The sequence below is a fragment of the Sardina pilchardus genome, chromosome 13 (genome assembly GCF_963854185.1).
Source record: "Sardina pilchardus chromosome 13, fSarPil1.1, whole genome shotgun sequence".
Lineage (NCBI taxonomy): Eukaryota > Metazoa > Chordata > Actinopteri > Clupeiformes > Clupeidae > Sardina > Sardina pilchardus.
Genome location: NC_085006.1, coordinates 14,019,395 through 14,043,392, shown reverse-complemented (window position 1 = coordinate 14,043,392; position 23,998 = coordinate 14,019,395). Strand labels below are relative to the sequence as shown.

General features: G+C 40.0%; 3 protein-coding genes and 1 long non-coding RNA gene across 4 annotated transcripts; 2 read left to right on the top strand and 2 right to left on the bottom strand.

Annotated features, from left to right (window-relative positions):
- Positions 1-630: 630 nt before the first annotated feature.
- ca4b (carbonic anhydrase IV b) lies at positions 631-4,819 on the bottom strand. Its single transcript, XM_062553155.1, has 9 exons — positions 4,803-4,819; positions 4,189-4,349; positions 2,511-2,618; positions 2,208-2,372; positions 1,976-2,121; positions 1,651-1,743; positions 1,382-1,448; positions 1,009-1,172; positions 631-810 (listed from the first exon to the last, which is right to left on the bottom strand). Exons 1-9 carry the CDS (start codon positions 4,817-4,819, stop codon positions 631-633), a joined length of 1,101 nt encoding a protein of 366 aa, XP_062409139.1.
- A 4,080-nt stretch (positions 4,820-8,899) lies between these two features.
- Positions 8,900-15,178, bottom strand: si:ch211-105f12.2 (RIMS-binding protein 2-like). Its single transcript, XM_062552308.1, has 5 exons — positions 14,975-15,178; positions 9,862-10,033; positions 9,455-9,558; positions 9,082-9,153; positions 8,900-8,965 (listed from the first exon to the last, which is right to left on the bottom strand). Exons 1-5 carry the CDS (start codon positions 15,176-15,178, stop codon positions 8,900-8,902), a joined length of 618 nt encoding a protein of 205 aa, XP_062408292.1.
- On the top strand, positions 10,704-14,148 carry LOC134099838 (uncharacterized). The gene is made up of 4 exons (XR_009941182.1): positions 10,704-10,831; positions 12,357-12,417; positions 13,209-13,284; positions 13,571-14,148. It is a non-coding gene; the product is annotated as an uncharacterized LOC134099838 (long non-coding RNA).
- A 1,821-nt stretch (positions 15,179-16,999) lies between the features above and the next one.
- On the top strand, positions 17,000-23,897 carry ywhag2 (3-monooxygenase/tryptophan 5-monooxygenase activation protein, gamma polypeptide 2). The gene is made up of 2 exons (XM_062552804.1): positions 17,000-17,220; positions 21,543-23,897. Exons 1-2 carry the CDS (start codon positions 17,134-17,136, stop codon positions 22,197-22,199), a joined length of 744 nt encoding a protein of 247 aa, XP_062408788.1. The 5' UTR covers positions 17,000-17,133; the 3' UTR covers positions 22,200-23,897.
- The last annotated feature ends 101 nt before the right edge of the window (positions 23,898-23,998 follow it).

The following is a 23,998-nucleotide window of genomic DNA, read 5'->3' as shown; positions in this document are numbered from 1 at the left end:
AAGCATTGTGTGTGCATACGTCTCTAGTGTATGACTTAGCTTATACAGAAAATACCCACAAAGTAGTTTTGTCCAGATTGTATTTAAAAGGAGGAGCTTTTCAACGAATATATCTGCAGATCACTACAGCCTTTAACTCTTGCACTACTGAGTTGAACAATGTTGGTCAGCAAAACCTTGCAAAACCATTACCAAACCTTGACATTGGACATATCTGTACTAGGTGAATTCGTTCCAGAATGCTGTTATCTCAGTCAGGACAGTAAAAGGACAGTAAAAGCTATTATCTCGCCACTTTTATTAGGCAATATATTAGATAAAAAGATAAATCAGACAATGCTTTATAAATATACATCTTTGTATCTTGAGTAGACTATCACACATTAGGCCAATATAACAATAGATAAGTGAAAGTTGTTACGCATATTTTAAACAGGCAGAATATTCAGTTATTCTTATTCTTATTCTAATTAAGACAAAATATTTCAAATACAGGCCTAATTGAAACCTGATGCCATGCAGAGGATAAATTGTTTTTCATAACTAGCAGAATTTCAATATAATGAATATGCCATAAATATTATGATTCATTTGACATGATGTCCTTGATGAACAGAATATACAAAAACGTCAGTCTGGTAAAGACAGGCCAACAGCTGCAAGTGCTGCGCTGAGGAGGACCACAGTGTTGACCCACACCACCACACTCCCAGAACGATACACCTCCCGTCCATTTAAAGGCTGCACTGGTCGGTAAGTGGCAGTCATGTTTAGTCCATCTGCAAATTTCAGCTGAGAAAATGCCGACAGCTAAAACAATAGAGAGGAAAAGGGTAAATTGAAGCAAGCATATCACAGGAGCATACCATCACTTCCACTTCCGCATTGGTTAATATCATAAACTGCAATATTTAAGACACCATACTAAGGGAAGTATTTTGGCCCAAGTAATACTTAAGATTAGCATTAGTAGTAGGTAATTAGATCCAAGAGTATCCTACATTATACCTGTTCTTTACTGAGAGGAATGGCATTTTCAAACACAGTCCAAACCACAGACTCATCACAGTTCGGCGTAGTCAATGATCCCTGATAGCGATAGTACGTAGTCAGGTTTTCCTGAGATGGGAGCAGCATGTCCAGAGACAAATCGTTCACTGTGGTATTAGTGCCTGGCAGAGAGTAAACAGGGAAAATTACAGGTCGGTCTGGATGAAATATTAAAGGAAGATCTTCTGATAACATTTATTATGTTGTAAATGAGTACAAAAAGGGTGGTTAATTTTGAACGACATCTACTGTTTGTTATCAGTGCAGTGAGCAGTGAAGATAGTGATCACAGGGAATCAATGGTATTAAATATTTGAATGGCATAGCCTACCTGGTTGTGTGATGTATTTTAGACCATTTACAATGGATTCATATTTTTTGTTTGAGCTTCCTGATTCCTACAAAGATTTAAAAAAAAAATTAAATCAGGTTGTTGACAATTAACATGGGCTTAAAACATATGTTAGTGGTTTGTAGTTTTACGGTTAACCATCATCAATATCTTGTATATATTCATGTATATGTCTTATAAGGTATTAAAGTAGTGCTGTTTTCCAGTTCACAGAAGTTCATGTTTTTATGGCCACTTTCACTACTCACTTGGTAAAAGAATCCAAGAACAGCAACTCCAGTTTTGTCCTTTAGGGCCTCACTTAATGAATGATATTCTTGTTTTATATGAACAATATGCATCTGTGTATATATGGCACAGTAAGCTACGGACTTTTACAACAATTCTTTACAACATTTGTACAATATTCTTTTTCTGAATAAGATCCAAATATTCCTAACAAGCTCATTCTTTAATCTAATTTCTTGCATTACAGGTGAATGAGACCAGTGACCTTTTTAGTGTTTTAACATATTACACTAAGCCAGATGTATGCCAGCACATGTCATATATCATGTACATTATTTTACAAACCTCCATAGGATACTGCTCTCCATCAATGGTGTGTTCAGACCCTGGTCCTCCATTGGCTCCCCAGTGAAAATGAAGCTGAAGTGTCTTGTAGGTCGACTCCAAGTTGCCACCACCGATCTTTGCGCTGTCTGGTAAGTTCACCTGGACTACATTCAGACAAAATACTTAGGTTCTTATCATAAACAAGTAAATTATGGCTTTTTATGGTCCACATTCTATCAGTAAGACTTGCCAGAGTGGCCATTGTTGATGATGTCACTGTGGAATCCAAACTGGTAGCCAGTGTAATGGAGTGGCTGAAGGCGCTCATCTGTGCGCGCCCTCTTGGTGACTATGTTAATCGGAGACTGGGCCTGTCCTCCACAACTCATCGCTACTTCATTCCATTCTGATGGACCTGTACAAATGATAGATCAGGACCTTTTAATATGTTTATTTGAGAAGGGAGCGGAAAAACACTAATACTAAGACAATGTCACTTTCAAAAGTGTCTGCTAAATATCATAAACTTAAACAATGGATTTGTCCAGTTTACCTTGACATGGCGTGGGACATGTAACCTGAGACTGGTAGCACCATTCTGGGGAAACAGACCTCATTTTTATGACTTCAAGTGAACATTTATTACTCTTTATTATTGCCTCTGTTGTTTTCCAGGTAATCTTAGACTGATGTCACTCAGTTATCTGCACATATCAGATTAGAGCTTTATCACAAATTCACACATTCTTTGCTTCAAAGAGATTCTTCTATGAGATGAAAAGCATTCCTCACATTTAGTTTTTTTGACGTTATTTCAAGAAGCGTCACTGGTTTGTTAGATGGAATATCATACAAAGAGAGGACGGTGATGGTTCCAAGATGACTTTGGTATTCCAAGTCTAATTTCCAAATCTTTATATTTGCAAAATCAAAGCAATGGATTTTAAACCTGTATTACATATACACCTGTTATCATTATTTTCTGAAGAATGATCAAGCGTAGAAAATGTTTCTCATGTCATCAATGTATCATCTCATTCACATTCCATTAGCAGTTTAGTTTTCCTTCCTCGTCTTCCTGTAATAATGTACAATTTTAAATACTTTGAAAGAAAATGACCATCTACCTACCAGAACAAGATGTTTTCAACGAAGAAAATAAAAACAACGTCACATATAAGATATGCATCCTTATGTTGTCTCGGTGTTGGATACCTTTTGAACCTCGGAGCCTATTGTGGCAACTATCGCCTGCTTCTGTGCAAAAGACGTATATCTATCCCGGGAAGAATTGCCCCTCCCTTCACGTTTAGTCTGATAAGAATTAAAAGTCTGTGTACAAAGTGATGATTACAGAGATTGGGATTTCTTCCCAATACTTATCAATGCTAATACAGGCAATAGAACAAGGGCTGGGACAGGGACTGGGGACAGGGTTCAAAGTATTTTTGTGCAGCACAGGTTCATTTTTATACGTTTCCATTTATGACTTTGACATGACTGACGAATAATGCTGTGGTGTATTCAGTGAGCTACTGTAGTTCAGTAGCATATTATGAAGCAATGCTGGTGTACATGATTGATATAACTTGGTTCAGTTGTAAAAGTGTGGGGTCTGAGTAAAATGAGTACTGAAAATAAATGACAATAAAAGCTGGTGACAGAGAGGCATTTTATTGCTTTTTTCCCCTTTATTTGTTTTAACTGATATATCACTTTCATAAACACGGTCTGAGTTTAAAAGTTCATTGATGCATGTGCAAAAACAGTTATGAGTTTCAATTTGAATGACTAACATTTTCTTTCTTGGAAAGTAATATCTGTATCGAGCACATCTTCACGCAGCTTACAGAGGAAAACTATCTTCATACCCTGAAGCATAAAAAACAACCATCACAGGTAAAACCTGAACTAAAACAAACCAGCAAACTTGGCTTGCTTTTTTTTTTTATTGTGCCCTAATAGCAATGCTAATATCAGGTCCATATCATGGGACTAACCCAGAGAGCAGAATGCTTTTCAGATCTTCAGACTAGAGACTGCACACGACCCCACCATTGAGCAACTCAGCAGGTATTAAAGTCCTCCTCATCAGAGACGGTCATCAGCAGATAGCAGTGAGTCTGTCTCTGGCTTCTACTCTTTCCTCCAGAGAACGCCCCACAAGTCAATATGACTGTTCTTTCAAAAAGCCGTTATTCAGGCCATTTATTAGTCATAGAAACCCCCACCCATACAGAGGGCAAAGAAGAACAATTTCTTCATCTGCGTGACACCTTGTTGCTGTAGTTGAACATGGAGGCACGGCGAGGCTGTGGCAGAAGGAAGCATAGTGATCTTTGTAGTCTTTACTGGCACCATGATCATTGAGCATGGCATGAGGATGGCCATTCTGCCATAAAGAGTCACACAGACAGATAGGAGAGCATGTGAGCAATAAACATAAAAATTGAGATGGGCAAGAACACTATTGACAGACATTGTAGCCATTTGGTATACCAATACCAGATATCGGTGCATCATTGTTATTGTGTGTGTCTGTGTGTCTTGCCATCTACAATGGCAAATGAGTATTGCAAATATATTGGCTCCCCCAATTTGCCTTCTTCTGAGTCCATATTGGTCATGATGGTGTGTGGTGCCCCGTCTGAGGTTCAGGTAAGATCCACATGAGGGCAGTGTTGAGTAAAATCAGATTACCAGATGCCATAACTGTCACATAGCACTATGGCAAAACAGGAAAATTTGAAAATAATGTGCAATTGTGCATGTGGTATGACTTAAAGGAGAATTCCAACAAATGTTCAAATAGATCTCATCCTTCTCGAGGTCACCGAGTACTTACGATGGCACACATGACATGCTCACACCCTAGAGTGTAGCACTGTACAGTATCTGCCTGGCGGCTCTAGTTGTTGGCGGTAGCAACTTCAGCTAGGTAGAACTGTTTTTTCTTTAGGGGGTTTTGTGCCAACACTCTCTGTGACCTTGGGAAGCAGAGATCTATGTGAAAAATCACCGGAATTCTCCTTGAAAGTGATGTATACACCTTTTTTTTTAAATCTGTACTTGAATATGTGTCATACATTTTCTTTTCTTCTTTCTTCCTTTTTTTCTTTCTTTCTTTCTGTCTTATCTTCAATCTATTTCTGTTTCAGCTAACAAATCATATGCAAATCTTTTGTATTTTTAATGCAAATATGATTTATAATGATATTATGAATCATTTGGTAATAAACACATTTATTCTTTAATCTCCTACCCACTAGATTATACTTTGTCCACATCGTCTTACTTCATCGGGAAGTAATTCAATTAACCTTAATTCGCTTCTTGTTTGTCTAATACCCACTGATTCTGCATCCACCGCCATGTGTTGGGTAAACTATCTATATCATCCTTAAGCACTTATTTATAGAGTCAATCCTATGCAGACCAGGAATAGCTGGGTGATGCAAGTGTATCCCTGGGCAAGTGAACTAGAGGATTGTCCCCTCAACACCAGATCATTCTGTGCTGTTAAACTGGGGGAAAAGGCAGCATGGTGTCAGGTAAACGTGCTAAACAGCTAGACATCAGGCCCATTGTCTTTATCTATGCCTTTCTCTCTCACGCATGTTTTCCCTCCTTCTTTCTCTCTCTCCTTCTCTCACACAGACGCACGCACGCACACACACACACACACGCACACACATGCACACACACTATAAGCATGTTACTGTTTAGTCTTACAAAAAATCATTAAAAACTGTATTTGGTCTTGCAGTATAAAGTAAATAAATCATATGTAAATCCAAGAATGATCATCATTAGTAAAGAATGTTTTTTTTACAACTTAAGAAGTTCAAGCTTCATTAGGCCCGATGTTCATTTTTAGAAAGTAGCACTTCACTTTTTACTCTCATGCGAACACCCCACCCATCCCCCGCTTCCTCCTGTGTGCTCTGCTCGACACTGAGGTTTGGGTTGTCTAGACAACGGAGAACATATCGTGCTCCAATCCGGCGAAGACACTCTGCTGTGGCTTCGGAGTCGCACCTTTTTTTTGTGCATCATATTTACGAGTGCAGAACAAAATACCACAAACTGTGCAGATTGAAACCTTCGTATGCGTTTGTTCTTGTCAGCGAAAGTACAGATCAGCCAATGAACAAAACTCTATCACCATTTCCCAGTAGGCTATGGTCTGATCAACCGAAATAATTGCAGGCCGCCGCAGCGTTTTTTTTTTTCTCAGTGAATGATCTGCATACCTCAGTCAGCCATTCTCTGATAGCTCCTTATAGCTATACTGTTTATGTTGATAATTCAAATGATTTTCTCAACTTTCACTGGTGTCATGGACAAAACATCTGCCAACACTGCTGTAAGCTTGGCCAAAGGGCATGTGCTACCAGAATTTCTTTTATAAGTCTTGTTCTGTTGTGAGTTCTTTAAGGCACATGTGTTCCGTTGCTAGAACATGGTTCATTCACTATTGCTGGTGTCATTTTTAGAACCTCTCTGACTCAACTCCTTGTTGGTCAACTGATAAAAGTTAAGTTGATTCCTGGAAGAGCAGTAGTTACATAGCTGGCTATTTCTCAATGGCAGTCTTTCAACTTTAGGCCATCCTTCCTCAAACGCATGCCATTGCCACCTCACTGACGGCCTCTGGAATAACCATTGTAAACTTCCTGTCAAATTGCAATGGCTAAGAAAAGAAGCAGAAGGAGCAGAAGACCACAGAAGTGTCTTTTCGTAATGCATTACTGGTGCTAGAATAACAGATGAATGTCTAAACACATTATATTCTATAAGCCTGATTAATACATTGCTCAGTTTAGCATATTCAGGCTTTGTCACATGAGCTGTTGGGAGAAGCCATAAGAACTGTGTGTAAAATTGTACCACCCACGTTCCTCACTATTATTATTTCCTGTGACACCAGGCACATATATATGTGTGTATCTTGTACCCTGTCAGCACAGTGTCTATTAGTCATTATGTTCTTGCGCTAACACTTTTTCATATAGAAGTTGGGCAATGGAGCTGTGAACCATATATTCAGATCAGATCATTTTGTAAAGGTCAAAAACACGCAACTTCTTGGTTTCATGATTTCTAAAACACCTTTTATCGGTTCCTGGTATGCCCTTAAAAGGTTACAGAGGCCTGTTTTTGCAGTTTCTATTCAAATCAAGAACATGCAGGGGCCCAATGGGTGCTGGTTTTGCACCTCTGACAGAGAGATCGAGACTGTTGAGCCTCTTCCTGTGGTTTTGCAGCATGTGGTTGAGAGTGTGTTAAAAGCGAGGCAAACTCTCGCTTCAGCCCTCAGTTTCTTCCGGGACCCAGTCGAGCATGATGGTAAGAGCATAATATATATATTCTTTTTCAGTTGTAGCGATTTTATAAAGAAATTCAGTGAATATCTCTGTGCGATTAGACTAATAGGCATTTATATGCTTTTTAATTATGTGTTAGTATGAATATAACAAAATATGGGAGTTCCAATAAAGGTATTATTTCATAATAATAAATGTGTAATTAAGAAAATAAAACTGTACTTATGTAACAGCAACTCTCCATGAGGTGAGTTTACAGTATTGCAAACTTGATTTTTTTTTTGTCTTGAAGATGTCTTCCGCATTAATGCTACTGAGATCTAGAAAGGAACTTACAATGACTTTCCGTTGACGTTTTGATGCACAGTTTTAGTGTGGTTACTATTTTCTTAACCCATCTTGATCTTGATACAGAATTGCTCCTCCCAGATAGTCATGTTTTTCATTGCAATATGAAAGATATTGGCATAGTGAACTAGATGCAATACAATGTCCCAGAGATTACGAAAGGAAACAGGAGGAAGTACTCAGACGCACGCATTGGACAAAAGAAAGATGGACGACAGAAGTACAGTGTAGTCAACCATAAAGTAGAAAGCACTATTAAACTATACTCCACAGTGTAGTGTTTCCTACTTTATGGATGACTGCACTGTTGGCTACAATGACAAGTGATGGACCAACCTATGCCAGCATGAGACACTGTGATAATCTCTTTAGATAAACCATCTTTAACCTCTTCCTCGGCTTGATCCCAATATATAGGCACTTGACACTTTACAATGACAGTTTCCTGTTTAAGTTGTTCATTTTATTTGTATTAAAATGCAATTTCCAGTACACAATGTTTAGAATTGTAATATAACAGTGATTCCTGATACAACTAATGTGTTTCTTTACTTTATTTAATTGTAAAGTGCTGTGGTGCATCAATATGAATTTCAACAATAAAAATTGCTCTTGAAAACTAAAATTGTATCTAATCTCTATTCTTTGATACTGAATTCTTATTTTGCACAAATCTATAAAACCATATTTAAGCCATTTTAATAAATTCACTGATCATGCTCAGGAATCAAAATGCTTAGCATAAGGCAGCTTCAGTCAAGTCATCAAATCTCACTTTGAGCTTAGTTGAAAGTATTATTTTCCCGCCCATTCTCTCTCTCAGTCACTCATTCTCTCTCTCTCTCTTTCTCTCTCTCTCTCTCTTATTCCATGGTCTAGTTCTCACTCATGATAAAGACATATGAAGTGTTTGAGATTTGTAAGGCTATGACTCGCTAAAGAAAGATATTTAGCAATTAGAGAGATTAATAAATAAATTCATAAATAAATAAATGCATATATAATACAGTGAGGATGACTTGAAAAAAAAGCTACGTGAAAATTTAAAAAATCTAACTTTTGTTTATGGAAAACCTCATTAGTGTTATAGAAGTAAACGCAATCATTTGCCCTGGCAGGAAATTATAAAATAAAACATAGCATCATAAAGCAAATATGAAGTAGTACTTAAAGTGAACTTAAAATTAACACAATTTGTGTAGTGGCATCATGTGTTTCTTAATGAAACAAATACTTTATGCAGTTTGTTTGAATCCAGCATCATCTGTTAGTTCCAAGGCAGTGGCTCCACATAGTTTGATGGCACAAGACCTCGATATCCATGGAGATCTCCCTAAGTGCATGAAAACAAAAAAACAATATTGCCATTGTGCATTTCATGAAAAGACATTTATAAGAAGTAATATATTGAAGTACAAAAATAATGTGAGCAGAAAATGGCCTACTTACCAAAAAGAAGCCATCACCGTCCATATCTCCAAAAACATAGATTATGTCTCCTGCACGAAAAGGGAGCTCATCCTACAAGATAAATTTGAATCATCAGTGAGAATAACTAAATATGTTGTCAGTGCACATTGCAACTGTTTATCTATGCAGGCTATGTAGTAGTTGTATGTGAGTGCATACGTAATGTATTAATTACTTTTGAATTAATTGGTTATTGCGATCTTAGAGGACTTTCATATTGATGGTAGCATAGCAGTATCATGAGTTGAATATGGTAGAACTTTTTTGTTTGAAACCTAAATGAACACCACCACGCAGGCTTCAGGGCATGCTGTGATAGTCCTATTTCTCAGTGTGTGTGAGAAGCAATCACCTCTATGTCCGAGTTTGGCGAGCTTTCAAAGGGGTCATAATCAAAGATGGCCACCATCCGTCGCACCACAACGTCGTCTGGGATACAGGAGGCATCACTGCGGACTGAGCATGAACTGAGAGCTGAACACACACACACACACACACACACACACACACACACATCCGTGCAAGAACAGAAGTTAAGACAACAGGAAGATTTCACCACATACGTGACTCTGTGTTGCCACCAAGTGGTTCAGTGCTACACAAAACACTAACAGGCATATACAGAGACATACAGAGAGAGAGAGAGAGAGAGAGAGAGAGAAAGAGAGAGTTAGAAAGAAGAACAGAAAGAGAAAGAGAGGGCAAAGCAGACAGTTTCTAGTTCCTATTTTGGTTTAGACACCCAAGATGGAGGGCTACCTCTGGATTCGGGAGGACTGGAGGCCTCAGGCAGGAAGCCTTGTTGAAACAGCTCAAGTTTTTGGTCACCGTCATACACCGGGATCTCTGAAACCATGTTGCTGGGGATGTACCCATAGCGGCCGGCACATTCTCCATGGTAAAAACCATCTGTGTCTTTATCACCGAACACCTAAACCAGACCATTACACACATGTCCAGGTGTCATGTCAAGGATAATAGGATGTGAGTAGTGTATTGCTGACAATGTGATATCAATTTACAAGATGAAATGGGCAACAACTGAATCTCGAAAGATTTAATGTTTCACATTCCTATTTCAATGAAAGCCCAATATTTATCAATAATACCATGGCAGCTATTGTTTATCTATGAGTTTCATCAGGTCCCTTTCCACAGGTAGGTTAATCAAGCACCATGCAGTCTACATTCATAATCTAGGTGCTTGATTTTATACACCTGTGGAAAGGGACCTGATGAAACCCACACTGTATTCCCCAACAGTGCTATAAACTCAATAAAATTGCTGAGCTGTACTCAAAGCTGCCATATTGTTCTGGAACCACAAAAGTTTTAAGTTCACTCAACTGGTTTCCCAGTTATTGATTATTTAGAGTAGAGTAGCTCTTAGTATATGAGTAGAACTGACCTCCTAACTCATTTCTTTCAAGAGTGGATTGAAATTACGTCTGACGTAGTAATGACGTGCTAGTTCATTGGCTAGGTTCATTTCAACACGGCTTGCAGCCACTTGCAACTAACCTACACAAACCAACACAAACCCACAAAACCAAATAAGCATTTAAAAAATTGGAAATGATGGATGAACTAGCATATGGTTGATTTTGGCGGATGTAAATTAATACACTTTGACATCAGACGACTAGTTTGCAAGGACTGCTGCGCACCTGGATGTAGACAACAACAACAACATCAAGATCCATCAGCAGCAGCCTTCAAAGGTGCAACGGTAAGAACGCACTTTTATTATTTAATTCATTTGTTTACCGTCTTTCAGCGGGCAGACCTCAGCTAAAGCGTAGGCTATGTGAAAGAGACCTTTTGTGGGCTAGCTGCATGTTTTAGCGAGTTAACTAAAGTTTGTTGTCTCAGTCGTCAGCTAGGTTAGCCAGCCAGCCGAGTGAGTGCCTAGCCTACTACTTACAACAACTAGGCTATACCTAGGCTACAACAACTTTGACAAGATTTGGGAAAGATTTTTGAACGATTGTAGTCTTCTAACTAATGCCTGCCATTCAAGCTTTACCCAAAAGACTACAATCTTTGACGAGTCTTTCCCAAATCTTGTCAAAGTTGTTTGGTTTAGCACTAGCCCACCAGTCTATCAACTGTTTCTGCAGCAATGTTTCATACATGACGCTTGGTAATCAAACACATTACACACAGTCCACGCGCTTTTAAACAATTTATTGGTGGACTAGCTGCCATGGGCTACATGGTTCGCATTAGTTGCTATACTGGGCCTCATTGAAGTGGCCACTCCACTCGCGCTTTCTATGGGTGGCTCTCAAACTCTCCTCGATCCTCGATGCTCGGTCCTCTAGGCTCGTTCCCACTGATCTAACACTGGATAGACTAGGCCTACCCCATAGTTGACGCCCATCATTCCTTATCTAGATCGGTGAGGACGAGGACCGAGGAAGGAAGGGAGGATATATAAAATACCAAATGAGAGGCACCCCGTGATTCACGCATGGACAGTAAAATATAACAGTTTAAGTCCGCTGTAGGCCTATAATAAAAAAATGCATTGGGTGATGACGTTGTAGTAGGCCTAAATTCAGAGAAGTTAAATCACACTAAAATGAAATTATCTAGGCTACGCAGAGAGGGCGTTCTCGAGAGCGATTACAATTAAGTTTCAAGCCTATCGTTATCCTTGTGTCCCCTGTTAATGCCATTATTGTACATTAGACCATGTCATCTCCACCACACTTTCTGCCATATCTGTCATTTCCATCACTACACATTTTAAGTTAATCATATGAAAATAATACAACATGCATTTTTGGAAAATTAAAACATATCTGTGTAATATTTAGCCTATTCAAATAATACATTTGGAACCATATGTTTTTTTTATTATTATTATTGGAAAATACATTATTTAGGTAAAATCATCACTGCCACTATTAGGGTAGATAATTAAACCATGCAAAAGTATTTTTATTGAAAATGTTACATTTTCTTAAAATGTCCAGGTCAAAGAGTAGCCTACCATGGCCTAGTTGAAGAGTAACCCTGCAGCGGTAACATCTGTCTTATATTAACGTCAATTCCACAGTTTTGTTAACACAGATAGGAAGTCAAATTGTAGGCCTAGCTCTGAACTTACTGACAATAGCCTAAGCATGGTCAATGTCAACGTCTGACTCTGATAGGCATGCCTATAGAGGGATATGAAGAGATTGTCTGACTGGCTTTCGTGCTGAAGTGAAATAATAGTCATCATAATAATTTAATTTCTCCTGCAGGACCAGATGGCGCTGTGACATTCATTTTCAGTTCTGTGCAAGGAACCACCATCATGCCATGGTAAGTGATAATTTACTGGTCTTCAATTTACTAGTGTCACAATGTAGCCACTGTGTAGCCTATATTATTATAGTAATATTTTGTAAGCATTTATCCACCAATGAGAATAGCCTAGTCTAACCGTATCCCTTTGCATCTCTCCATAGGGATACACAAAGGCTAGAGTTGAGTGATATTTTTGTATCAAGGAAGGGATAACACCTTAGACTTTAGATTTTATATATCAAAATGGGTTGGCTATGTGGTTATGTGACGCCTTTTCCAAGAAGCTCAGTTACAGTATTTTGCCATTATTGATTAGATCGCAGTCAGTTTTCAAGGGTCAGCCCATGACCATGCATACACCACTCATGCATTTAAAGGGCTGAGAACCAAAGGGGCATAAGTGACATTTCACCAACTTAATAGGAGAGCCCAAACAAATCTAACTGCTTCTATATTCACAGTTAAAGACCTTTGGTTTTTGTTTAATAACTTTATATTTACAAATATTTTACTTCTATAATTTTGTCAGCTAGAAAGAGCTCTCAGCTTTCAGGTGATATATATAACTCAATTTTGACCAAAATGTCACCTACGCCCCTTTGGTTCTCAGCCCTCGATTTGGACCTTCCAGTCTATCAATGCACTGAAAATTCATCTCTCACGATTTCATAGAAAAACTGAGCAGGAGGTTGTGTCTTGTGTTTACATGTCGCTTGTACTATAGTATTATTTAATATATGCACAGGATTACTATTCTGCTGAATTGTCTTCCCATTACCTCACAATCCCTCTCTCTGTCTTGATAGGACGATGCTGATGTCAACAGCAGACGAACAATTATTCTGCAGGCCCTTCTAATCTTCCTGCAGGATGACCTGGAATGTAAGTTTTTGATTCACTCTCTCCTTTTTTCTTAATTTATCTTCTCTGTATATCTCTATTTAACCCTCTCTGATACTACATTGCAACCAAAAGACAACAACCACAACTATCTTTCTAGCCACCAGAATAGCAATTAAATCATACTACATTTAATTTGGGACTTTTCATTCACTGGTATTTCATATTATATGAAATACACATATACAGTATGTATAGTGTTTGTAATGTATGTAGTGTTTTTCACTGACTACTCTACTCATTAACTAATTACTGTCATGTTCTTCAGGTAGAAGAAATTGACCTGCCTGACCTCTCGGATGCAGCTGTACCTATTCCTATTGTTCCTGTCTCAAGTGATACGGACTCCCTTGTGAAGTTTGCTCATGCTATCCATTCTATAGTTCTTGAGGGAGCTATTGAGTGTGATATAACAGAGTTGACAGATGCGTTAATTTTACTGTTTGCCTTAATTTATGCACTTCATGTCGATTATCCAAAGCAATTGTCTTACGCATTTAATTTCATTCAAAAATGATAATAGGTTTGGATGACCTGAAGTCGTTACCTCCTAGACTACTTAGCCTTAAAAATGAATTGCTGATGATGGATGCAGTCTGTTTTCCAAATCTCATTGTTGGTAGTGCCAGCATTTTAATACTCAAGCAAGCAATGAAGTGAAGTTTTTTATTTATTTATTTTTTATTATTTATGTTGGCCTTATTATTTTTGTTATTTGAGTATTTGTACCTTTGTTGACGAAATGGTTGTTATTTCTTTGATTTTTTTGTATTAACCCCATTGCTGGGGAGGTTGTTCTGTTAGAATTCAAATGGAATTCTTAAATAAATGGAATGTGCAGTGAAATGGTATTTTCAATAATTTTTCAGTTGGATCATACAAACAAAATATGTTTGTGTTTGAGGAAAATAGTAAATATAAACAGTCAATAAAATGTGTTTCAATAGAGTTAAGTCAACTTAAAAATATAAGAGGCTGAATTTATAATGTTTAGGTCTGAGAAATTGAATGAGTCATGTTGATAACATTAATATATTATTAGGAGCATTCACTTAAAAAAATCAATTCCATCTTTAGTGTCAAATTTGCTAGATTTAACAATGATTTCAAAATGATCAGGTTCATTGAACTTATCCAAGATTTAAGTAGTGATTACTTAACATTTTCGATTGTCAAATTATTATGTTTCAGTTCATCAATGTCCTCAAAAAAAATGAGTGTGAATACAGCTTAGAGTTTTGAGTAGTAATTACTTAAAATGTTCGTTTGTTGAAGTTATTTGTTTTAATGTTGTTCATTTTCTCAAAGATTTGGAGTCTAAAGAGCTTGTCTGGCTAATGTAGTAATTACTTAAAACATATATTTCTCACATTATTCTTTTTAATTGGATACTTGTCCTTAAAGATTTTGAGCCTTAGAAAAGTCTCATTTTAAGTAGAAATTACTTAAAGAATATGTTAACGTAGCTAAATAATTTGAGGTAATCAGTTTCATCAAATATTTTGAGTTCATTGAACCTGTTGGGGCTTACAGTGCATGAATAACTAAATATATAAATATTTAATAAATCAATCTATATGAAGTCAAATTCCCTTCTAATAACTGATAAAAAACAGAAAAGTAAATCATAATGAACATGAATGGCAATTGAGTCCGTCGTCTCCCCGCTCACCTTAATGATCTGTCCTCGCTCAAAGGGCAGTTCCTCTGAGGTATCTGGGTTTGGGGACATCAGCGAGGGGTTGTAGGGAAACAGGGCCACAAAGAGGCGCACGTTGGGGTCGTACAACTCCTTCTCCTTCTCCCAGCGCAGAATATCCTCCGGGGTGGCAACCCTGATGCCATCTGGGCTGACATACACATCCAGACCGATCATGCCCCCCGAGGTTACCAACAGGTACCCCCTTGTGTGTTGGTAAGCTTTGGTAAGTTGTGCTACCTGCGGTGTTCTCCAGCAGACAGGTGGACAGGTGCTATGGAAACAACACTGGGTGGTGTCTCTCTCGCTGCTGCACTCCGCTAAGGTAACCAAGTTAATCCTTACCCGCCCATCGGGTGTGTAATCCTCTTTGGAGAGGATGGATGAGTGTTCCAAGTTTGCCAGCCAGACGTGACACAGACACTCTTGGGGGTATGGCATTGGGTGAGACCATGTTGAAATGTGACACTACACCTGGGTTTGGTTTTGAATGACAAGAAGACAAAATAGGACTAGAAAATGTGAGAGGGAGATTCATAGACAGAGTGAGAAGAGAGAGAGAGAGAGAGAGAGAGAGAGAGAGAGAGAGAGAGAGAGAGAGAGAGAGGTTTGCCACATGGGCTGGTAAACAGATAGAAGAAAGGTCTAGATAAAAGCACAAAAATAAATCTGCGCCTTTATTTGTCTATCAACATTTGTCTGGCTAATTGGCTGTTTATCTGTCCTATTTAGCTAATTGTATTTTATTGTATCCTTTTAAAACACAACCTAAGTATAGTCGGTTGTTTAAGTCAAACTCAGTATCACCCTCCTATTTTCAACCATAAATTGTAGAATTCACTCTGAGCAGCCCAGAATGTCCCAAAGCAGCTTAGCTTCAGTGAATTTGAGAACAGTCAGACAGAGGGGGAAGATAGTGCGCGAGAGAGAGAGAGAGCAAAGACAGACGTCCTACATTGAAGCTCGGGAAGACAGAAATAATGATATGACGTCCAACTTGTCCTAATCCTGGCTTGAGCTGGGTGGCTAATTAGTTGAGTAGTCTTTTCCAGAACTGTGCCAAGTGGAGCTGGTTGTGAAACTCCCTCACCTTAGACTCACCCCTATCTCCACCCCCGGACGCACACACACACACACACACACACACATACACACATTCACACACAGGCCCTGAAGCAGCTCTTACACCTGGCGAACCAGAATGTCATTGCTTCTTCCGAGCTTTGTTCACATCACTGCGGCACAGATGGTGACATTGTCACAATATACGCATTGATATGTGCAGTAGCGCTGTGAGTATCCCTGGCCAATGAAATGCCACCAGGCTCCTCGTCAGTATTAATCTGACTGATTGAGATTGGAGCGGGAGATGTGTTGTTCGGATGCTGAGGTAAGTCTGCCTATTTTAGTGATCAAGTACTACTGACCTAATAATGAAATCATAATTTTGATGCAATTATTCAGATTATGTTTTATGTTTTATGTTTTTTTACCTATATATTTGATTGACACTTGGCATTTTAAGGAAGCAATGAAAGTCATGTGAAACATTGTAAATCTGCACCAGGCTCTGAGAAGTGAAATAAAAATCATCACAGGAGCTCATTTCAATAGCTCATTCAAACAGCCAAGTGAGTAAACTAAAGGCTATGAGAGCAAGCTGAGCTCTATCCTCCAAGAGTAAAAATGGCAAGTTGTCTAGGCTTATAAATCTGTTATAAGCCTATGCCAAAGTGTGCCTATCTTTCCTCTGAACAACACACAGTAGAAAAACCTAGACTAGAAAGGGCATGCAAAACTTCTTGTAAATGGATGTAACTTCTTTGCTGTCCCCTTTTTACACAGAGTGGGGTCCCGAAACCAGACACCACAAGCCCCCCATGCAAGACCTCTGGGCCCCCATACATGGATTGTTACATCACGAGCTAGGCACCCACCTTTTTAGAGTGATGACGTAGCCTCGTAGAAGCGTGAGGAGGGGGGCTAGGGTGTCCCGTCGGCACGAGCGCAGATAGCAGGCAACAGCTGCAGCGCGATCCTCGTTCGATTTCTCCGCGTTGCGTAGCCTATAGCATTTTTTTCACAAATTCATCTCAGAATATAGAAAACACACACCCTAATAACCGGTCAAAATGGTTGATCGCGAGCAGCTGGTACAAAAAGCCAGGCTTGCCGAACAAGCTGAAAGATACGATGATATGGCAGCTGCCATGAAATCGGTAAGTCCTCTCTTTAAATATTGACATTAGTTTTGATGTTATTCACCGCCATGAGTGCTAGACATGCCAAACATTCATATAATCATAATATTTGGGGACAATATGATATTTTGCCATTCATCACATTGGTACCAATTTGATGCCTGCTCATCAGGGAGCCTCGTTGGCTACTGAATTATATTTTACATAACGAATCGTCTTGAAATAATTCCAACTCGACATAATGTGAAAATTGTCTAATGTGGAAAGGCAGTGATATGGTAGTGTGAAAGAAAACCTTATTAGCACAGAGGAACCACGAGTATAGGCTAGACCGTCTGGACCTTGGGCGGTGCCTCCCGTGTCTTACATTACAATATAATGAATGAGACGACGCAAAAATGTCAGACAGATGGAAGCTGGACATTGTGATTTTTATATTTAGTCGTATTTGTCATTTATTTTACGCACCGAATCACTGTCATTTTAAAAGTTGCTTAGTCATTCATTAATGTAACCTAATGCACATTTACAACTGAACGCTGAGAGGCAGCACTAGAGATGTGGAGCCTCAGAATCAAGATTCCACGATATTGTTCATATTGTTCATGCATAATGGACTTTCAATTTTTAAGCCATCCATCACCATAGTGCACAATTACATTATGCAATTCAGTTATAACCCTTGACATGTTATTTTGCATAGTTTATTTGCAATATGAATAGGCTTTATATTGTTCTTCATTCTCAATTGGAGGGCTATCCCTGTACTGAAATGGAAGCTATTTGAGGATTTTCTCCAAACAAACGTAGGAGGCAGCAGAATTCCTTCCCGAACGTTCCATCGTTGTCATATTGCAGCAGAGGCTGGTACAGATTCAATATTGGTCTTTTCTGTTCTTTAACGTGGCTTGTTCTTGGCTGGATATTTCTGATAGTCGCATTTGGAGAGCAGCAGACAATTTTGTGTCGCATTGTGTGTGTGTGTATGTGTGCGTGTGTGCGAGTGTGTGTTAGTAGGTGTGTGTGTGTGTGTGTGTGTGTGTGTGTGTGTGTGTGTCCACGAGGCAACATATATGTGTGTTTGCTCATAAGGCTATGCCATGTGTAGGCTACAACTGAGCGGAAAGAAAAACATTAGCCTCAAACTGTTTTTGATTGGATCATTAAAAATGCCATGCCTTCATCAGCCTAATCACTGGCAGTGATTAAAACGCCTTGAAGGCCTCCTCAGGCTGCTTTGATACTGGCATTGGCAAAAAAATACTCCTGTTTCCTTCTACCTTTCTGCTATTAAAGACATAGATACTATCCATAGGCAGCTTTAAAATTGTAGAGTCATTTTGCTCAGGCCCACAGAATATTCCACTGGAGGCTTCTTCACAGGGGGAGTTGTACTCCATCTAGAGCGCTTCAAAGGCGAGAGGGTGGCACCCTGAAGTGTGTATGTGGGATCCCTCTTCGCTGGCCCTTTCTGATTTCTGCTTTGTCAGTGCAGTCACCTCGCCTTCCTGGCATGGCCGGGAGGTTGAGGCTGGGGGTGGGGGTGAGGGACGCTACTGTAGAGGGCTCACTGACACACGTTTTTTGCAACACCATAAAATATTCAAAAACAAGTCCCCCAAATGACGTTTCTGCTCATGAACTATGCATTTGAACAGCTACACCACCCAGCATTCTTTAGATGGATGTGTGTGTGTGTGTTTTTTTTTTTTTTTTTTTTTTTTGTCGGAAAGCGTTTGGTTGTTTATTTGTTTATTTGTCAGTAGCACTTTGCTTTGCTTTATAGTAAGGCAGAAATATCCTAGTCCCAATTGGAATCATTAGACTTGTTCGTGGTAGCATGTAGACTTACTTGTTCGTGCTCTTTAAGGGGAACTTCCTGACCCCAAGCTCAGATGTTGAAAACCATTTGCCCTGTGTCATGTCTGTCTAATAGCCAATCATGTGTCAGATGGAGGTTCTTAAAACTTCAGGCGGGGTGGAAATAAAAGACAGGCAGATAGATCCCTTTTGGCTCAAAGCCTGGCCTTAAGAGCAACACTCTCCATAGACGAGCACACTGTGCTCAATGCGTGTGTAATGGCAGTCTATGGCTGATCGCATAGGTTGCAATTCATCAAGGTTAGTAAGACATAGTGAGGCAAATTCATGCTATAGTATAAGAGAGACCTTCTCTTTTAAGAGAGAAAGACCCACTCTCAGTGGCTGTCTTGTTAACCCCATGGCTTTTGGACTTTGTCACCACTACAGCTGCTGCCATCATGGATGCAGTGCCATGGCAACATCTATAGCCTAATGGTTGAGTTTCCCCCACTTTAATGACAGCTCTGCCATTCAACGGCGTGACCCTCTGGAATTCGAAAGCCAAGCCGCCGCCATTTACTCATTTTATGCCCCGTCACTTTTGCCAGCCGTAGCTGTGACGTCACCGTCCCAGGCTCTCTTTGATCTGGAAATAGACTTACACAGTAACTCTCCAGAGACTGCATCTCCATCAAACTCCCGAAAAAAGACGAATGCCCCAATGCCACCCAGCAGTGCTTTGCCACTCGATATGTTGATGGCTGATATTGTAACTGCGCTCTTCTCATTTACTTCGCGATTTCACTTCTATGTATCTATATTGCTCTGGCCCTACAGTTCTTTTGTGCATAAGTGTAAAATTGAAGGCAGCAGTTGCCTTGGTTTCAATGAGACCATCATTTTCTGGAGTCAGTGCCGAAATCAATTGTAATTTAGAAAATGTGGCTGCAATCATCACAGCAGGAAAAGGAGTGTTTATAAAGAATAATTTCTGTGTACATATTCATTCAGAGGAATTGATTTCATGGAACAGTCTGGGTGGTGGTATGCGTGTGAAAATGGCTCCATTATCAGAAGGCCAAACTGTGTGAATCAAATGGCCGATGGCTAGAAAGCATTAATCGTCATCAGCTGTGTGGATGTGGCAAGTGTGTGCCGTCCAGGGCACCCTGAACCCAAAGACCTGCAGCCTAACCACGTTTCACTCAGATAGTGTTTGGCCGTTGTCATTGATATGGAAAGCCATGTGGGGAGTTTGGAATTCCATTCATAGCTCCATCGCATATTTGTCTTTCTCGTCGGAGACCAGACAATGATGTAAGCCCCCATGTCTTGGCCGGAGGGCTGGGTGTGTGGGAGGGGTTGAGGCTATTTTTTTTTTAGGCCCACCAGTGTGTGTCGCCTCTCGACAAACAGGTGAAAAGGTCGGCGTGTGCCCGATAGAAGGTCACCGCGCAACACGTGATCTACCCCCGCCACAACCGCCATCGTCTTGGCTTTCACCGCAGCTGCCCCTGGAGTCCTCCTGGGAACATTCTACCTCCAACAGCTCCCAACCCCCCACATAGAACCTCTCCCTGCTCTCCGCACGGCTGTCCTGCCCGCTCGCTCCCCGTGCCTCAGAACCGAGCGGAACTTGTTTGTGTCTCGGCGTCTCATCCACTGTAGAACCAGCTGTAGGCTACTGCTGGCAGAGCCACAGTTTTTGGGACTAGCTGTGTGCTAAGCAATCCCATCACCATGGAAACAGGGAGTTGCCTATCGCCGCTGCCGCGTCTATTAGCTGTTGCTCTTTGTGGCTCGTTCCTACTCCCCTGCTGCAGAGAGATGCAACTGAGCAAAAAAATGTTCTGTGTTAAAATGAAGGCGCAAGGAAAAAGAGGCTGGCCTACTTCCGAGTTGATGGCGGGTAGAGGTTCTCTCCGGTCGCGGTGAGCTCGGCAAAACGAGGCAACACCTTTTTGTCTCAGTTCACGCCCCAATGCAGCATTTGTAGCGCTTCTCAGCATTCCAGATTCCCCCGTTGCCCACATTTCCTGGCGCTGATTTCGCTTTTTTTTAGCGTGTGAATTAATTCACCCTTCAGTTTTGTGCACCTGTGACAGTTAATCTATATCGGTACAAAATGTTGAGGTCATGTGTCTCATAAAGCAGTGAGATGAGAGAAGGGAGACATGAAAAGGCCACTGCATATTTTGCTGTTGAATCCTTTGGCGGAAATGGACCATGAGGGACCAAGGGTACCTTGCTGTGCTGTGCACGGCTGTGGAATGAGATCACGGGGAACTGATAGCCGATGTGCTCATGGCTATTCAAGATATCTTATAATAAGCATGTCCCATAGTCCCTCCTGGTTAATGATGATGATGTTATGCTTATGAGATGATGTGTGATGTGTTTTAGATCAAATCTGAGCTAGATCTTAGATTAAAAAAAAATGAAGATGTTGGGTGTATTTTAATGAATGGGATTCACTAACTTGTGGAGCAGGTGTTCTGAATAGTGACGGCATTGCATATCTCACTTGTGTCTCCTAGGTGACAGAGCTGAACGAGGCCCTGTCGAACGAGGAGAGGAACCTGCTGTCGGTGGCGTATAAGAACGTGGTGGGCGCCCGACGCTCCTCCTGGCGTGTCATCTCCAGCATCGAGCAGAAGACCTCGGCCGACGGCAACGAGAAGAAGATCGAGATGGTGCGGGCGTACCGCGAGAAGATCGAGAAGGAGCTGGAGGCCGTGTGCCAGGACGTGCTCAACCTGCTGGACAACTTCCTGATCAAGAACTGCAGCGAGACCCAGCACGAGTCCAAGGTGTTCTACCTGAAGATGAAGGGCGACTACTACCGCTACCTGGCCGAGGTGGCCACGGGCGAGAAGCGCGCCACCGTGGTCGAGTCCTCCGAGAAGGCCTACAACGAGGCGCACGAGATCAGCAAGGAGCACATGCAGCCCACCCACCCGATCCGGCTGGGCCTGGCGCTCAACTACTCCGTCTTCTACTACGAGATCCAGAACGCGCCCGAGCAGGCCTGCCACCTGGCCAAGACCGCCTTCGACGACGCCATCGCCGAGCTGGACACCCTCAACGAAGACTCCTACAAAGACTCAACCCTCATCATGCAGCTGCTGCGAGACAACCTCACTCTGTGGACCAGTGATCAGCAAGACGATGAGGGAGGGGAGGGCAACAACTAAAAAAAAGAGGGGGCATCACTCTCTTTTCTGGGGAAGAGAAGGAAATTGAAAAAAAATGTTTTGTTGACATCGACGACATTAAAAAGATAAATAATATGGCTGGTGGAACTCTTGGTGGCAGCAGCTTTTGGCCAATCGTTTCCACGGCGGCAGCAGTTCTTTATTTTTCCACAAGTTAAAAGAAAAACAAATCGAGGCGAAGGGGGAGGGGGGTGGTGGTCAGTGGGTTGAAGTCTTAGTTTGAATATATATAGAAATATATCTATATGAATATATAGTTGAGTGGGTCTCCCTCTTCTTGATTATCTTTTGACGTTTGCCAAAACCACTGAAAATGACAGTCAGTCAAGGGTGGTGGTTGTTGGATTGGCGTGACAGCCTTAGACTGGCTTATGGGCTGATATAGTTCAAACGGAAGCTGCTTAGTAATCTTTTTGGGGTAGTAGACATGCATTTGAAAGAGGTCTGATGTTGAAAAAAATATCACAAAAAAAATAAACACTTGAATGCGACAGTTAAAAAAAAAAAAAAAAAGAAACAGTTGTCAGTGATTCCAGTAAAACATTTACTAATAAGATATTTATAGAATATATAATATAATGTGATGGATTCAAAATTCCCCATCAGATTGTAAATCATTCTCTAAATTTACTTTGGTCAATTGGTACCCATGTAATAGTAGTGTTTAAAATCCACTAAAGTGGATGTTGCCACGACAAATTCAACTCTTTTTCTAAACAAACGAGTTGATAAACGCGAGAAGAATGACAGTGCCATTTCCAACCCTTTCAAAGGTTTCCTTGTGGTTCGCTTACATACTGTTATGTTGTTACTGGACCCACTGACGACTTTCAAGGTCAAGGTACAATTACTGTTGGAGACTTAACTGTTAACAATAGAAAATAGGAAAAAAATATAGCAGCTTCAAGAGTTTGTGGTTTACTTCTGTGTTTAATTTATTTTTGCACTTGCCTACTAAACTGTTTTGTCAGTGTAAGATCATTACAACAATATTATCAATGATTCAATATTGTGCATGCTGGTGATGTATTTATAAAATAGCTTGACTTTATTAACTTATACCTTGGGTGTTATGTATTCATATGGTTAAGAAGTAAATGGGCTTCAATTTGATTATTTATGATTTATAACTTTCTAATGATTTCATTTTGTTTTTAATTTGCTATACCAAAATTGTGATTGTTAAGAATAAATCAAACTGTTATGAGCGTTGCTGTTGTGACATGGAACATGTTTTCTTTTTCTTTTGTTGATCTAAAATTCTAAGAGGTTTAGGGGGGAAACAGACAAATGCATCAGTGATTATCTTATCTACTGGTGTTTGTCATGTTAAAAAAGAAAACAAAAAAAACAATTATGACGTTGTTTAAACAATCTTTTGTTCTAAGAAAAGTATATGAGTGCTTTTCCTGTCATGTTATGCAATGAAACATGTACGGTTTAAATGATCGTGAAGTGTGTCTGTAAGGGACTATCACCATGGACCATAACTTATTTTCTGGCAGTACACTTATTTTTCTTTTCTTTGTACTTTTGTTCATTTGTTTTTTTAACCTTATAGCTGTCTCCTGAGTGACAAATATCTTGAATGTGAGTCATTATGTAGCAGTTGCACACAAGCCTAAGTAATGATAAATATGAAAAATAAAAAAGAATTTGACAAGGTTACAAGCGCAACCCCTGGTTCCCACTGGTCATGTCTATTGTTCTGCTGTCATTTTGCAAATGAACAAATAAGGAAGAAAAAAACAAGGATGATAAAATTTCTAAAACAAGAC

Bases quoted from the DNA above. Each gene is read 5' to 3' on its own strand.
- ca4b (XM_062553155.1), bottom strand. The intron at 1,744-1,975 runs GTTTGTAAAATA...ATATATACACAG, and splicing joins GAGAGCAGTATCCTATGGAG to ATGCATATTGTTCATATAAA. The intron at 811-1,008 runs GTATAATGTAGG...CTATTGTTTTAG, and splicing joins TTCCTCTCAGTAAAGAACAG to CTGTCGGCATTTTCTCAGCT.
- si:ch211-105f12.2 (XM_062552308.1), bottom strand. From the start codon at position 15,178: ATGATCGGTCTGGATGTGTATGTCAGCCCAGATGGCATCAGGGTTGCC. The intron at 9,559-9,861 runs GTAGCCCTCCAT...GTTCATGCTCAG, and splicing joins CAGTCCTCCCGAATCCAGAG to TCCGCAGTGATGCCTCCTGT. The intron at 9,154-9,454 runs GTGATTGCTTCT...TTTATCTTGTAG, and splicing joins CGCCAAACTCGGACATAGAG to GATGAGCTCCCTTTTCGTGC.
- ywhag2 (XM_062552804.1), top strand. From the start codon at position 17,134: ATGGTTGATCGCGAGCAGCTGGTACAAAAAGCCAGGCTTGCCGAACAA. The intron at 17,221-21,542 runs GTAAGTCCTCTC...TGTGTCTCCTAG, and splicing joins TGGCAGCTGCCATGAAATCG to GTGACAGAGCTGAACGAGGC.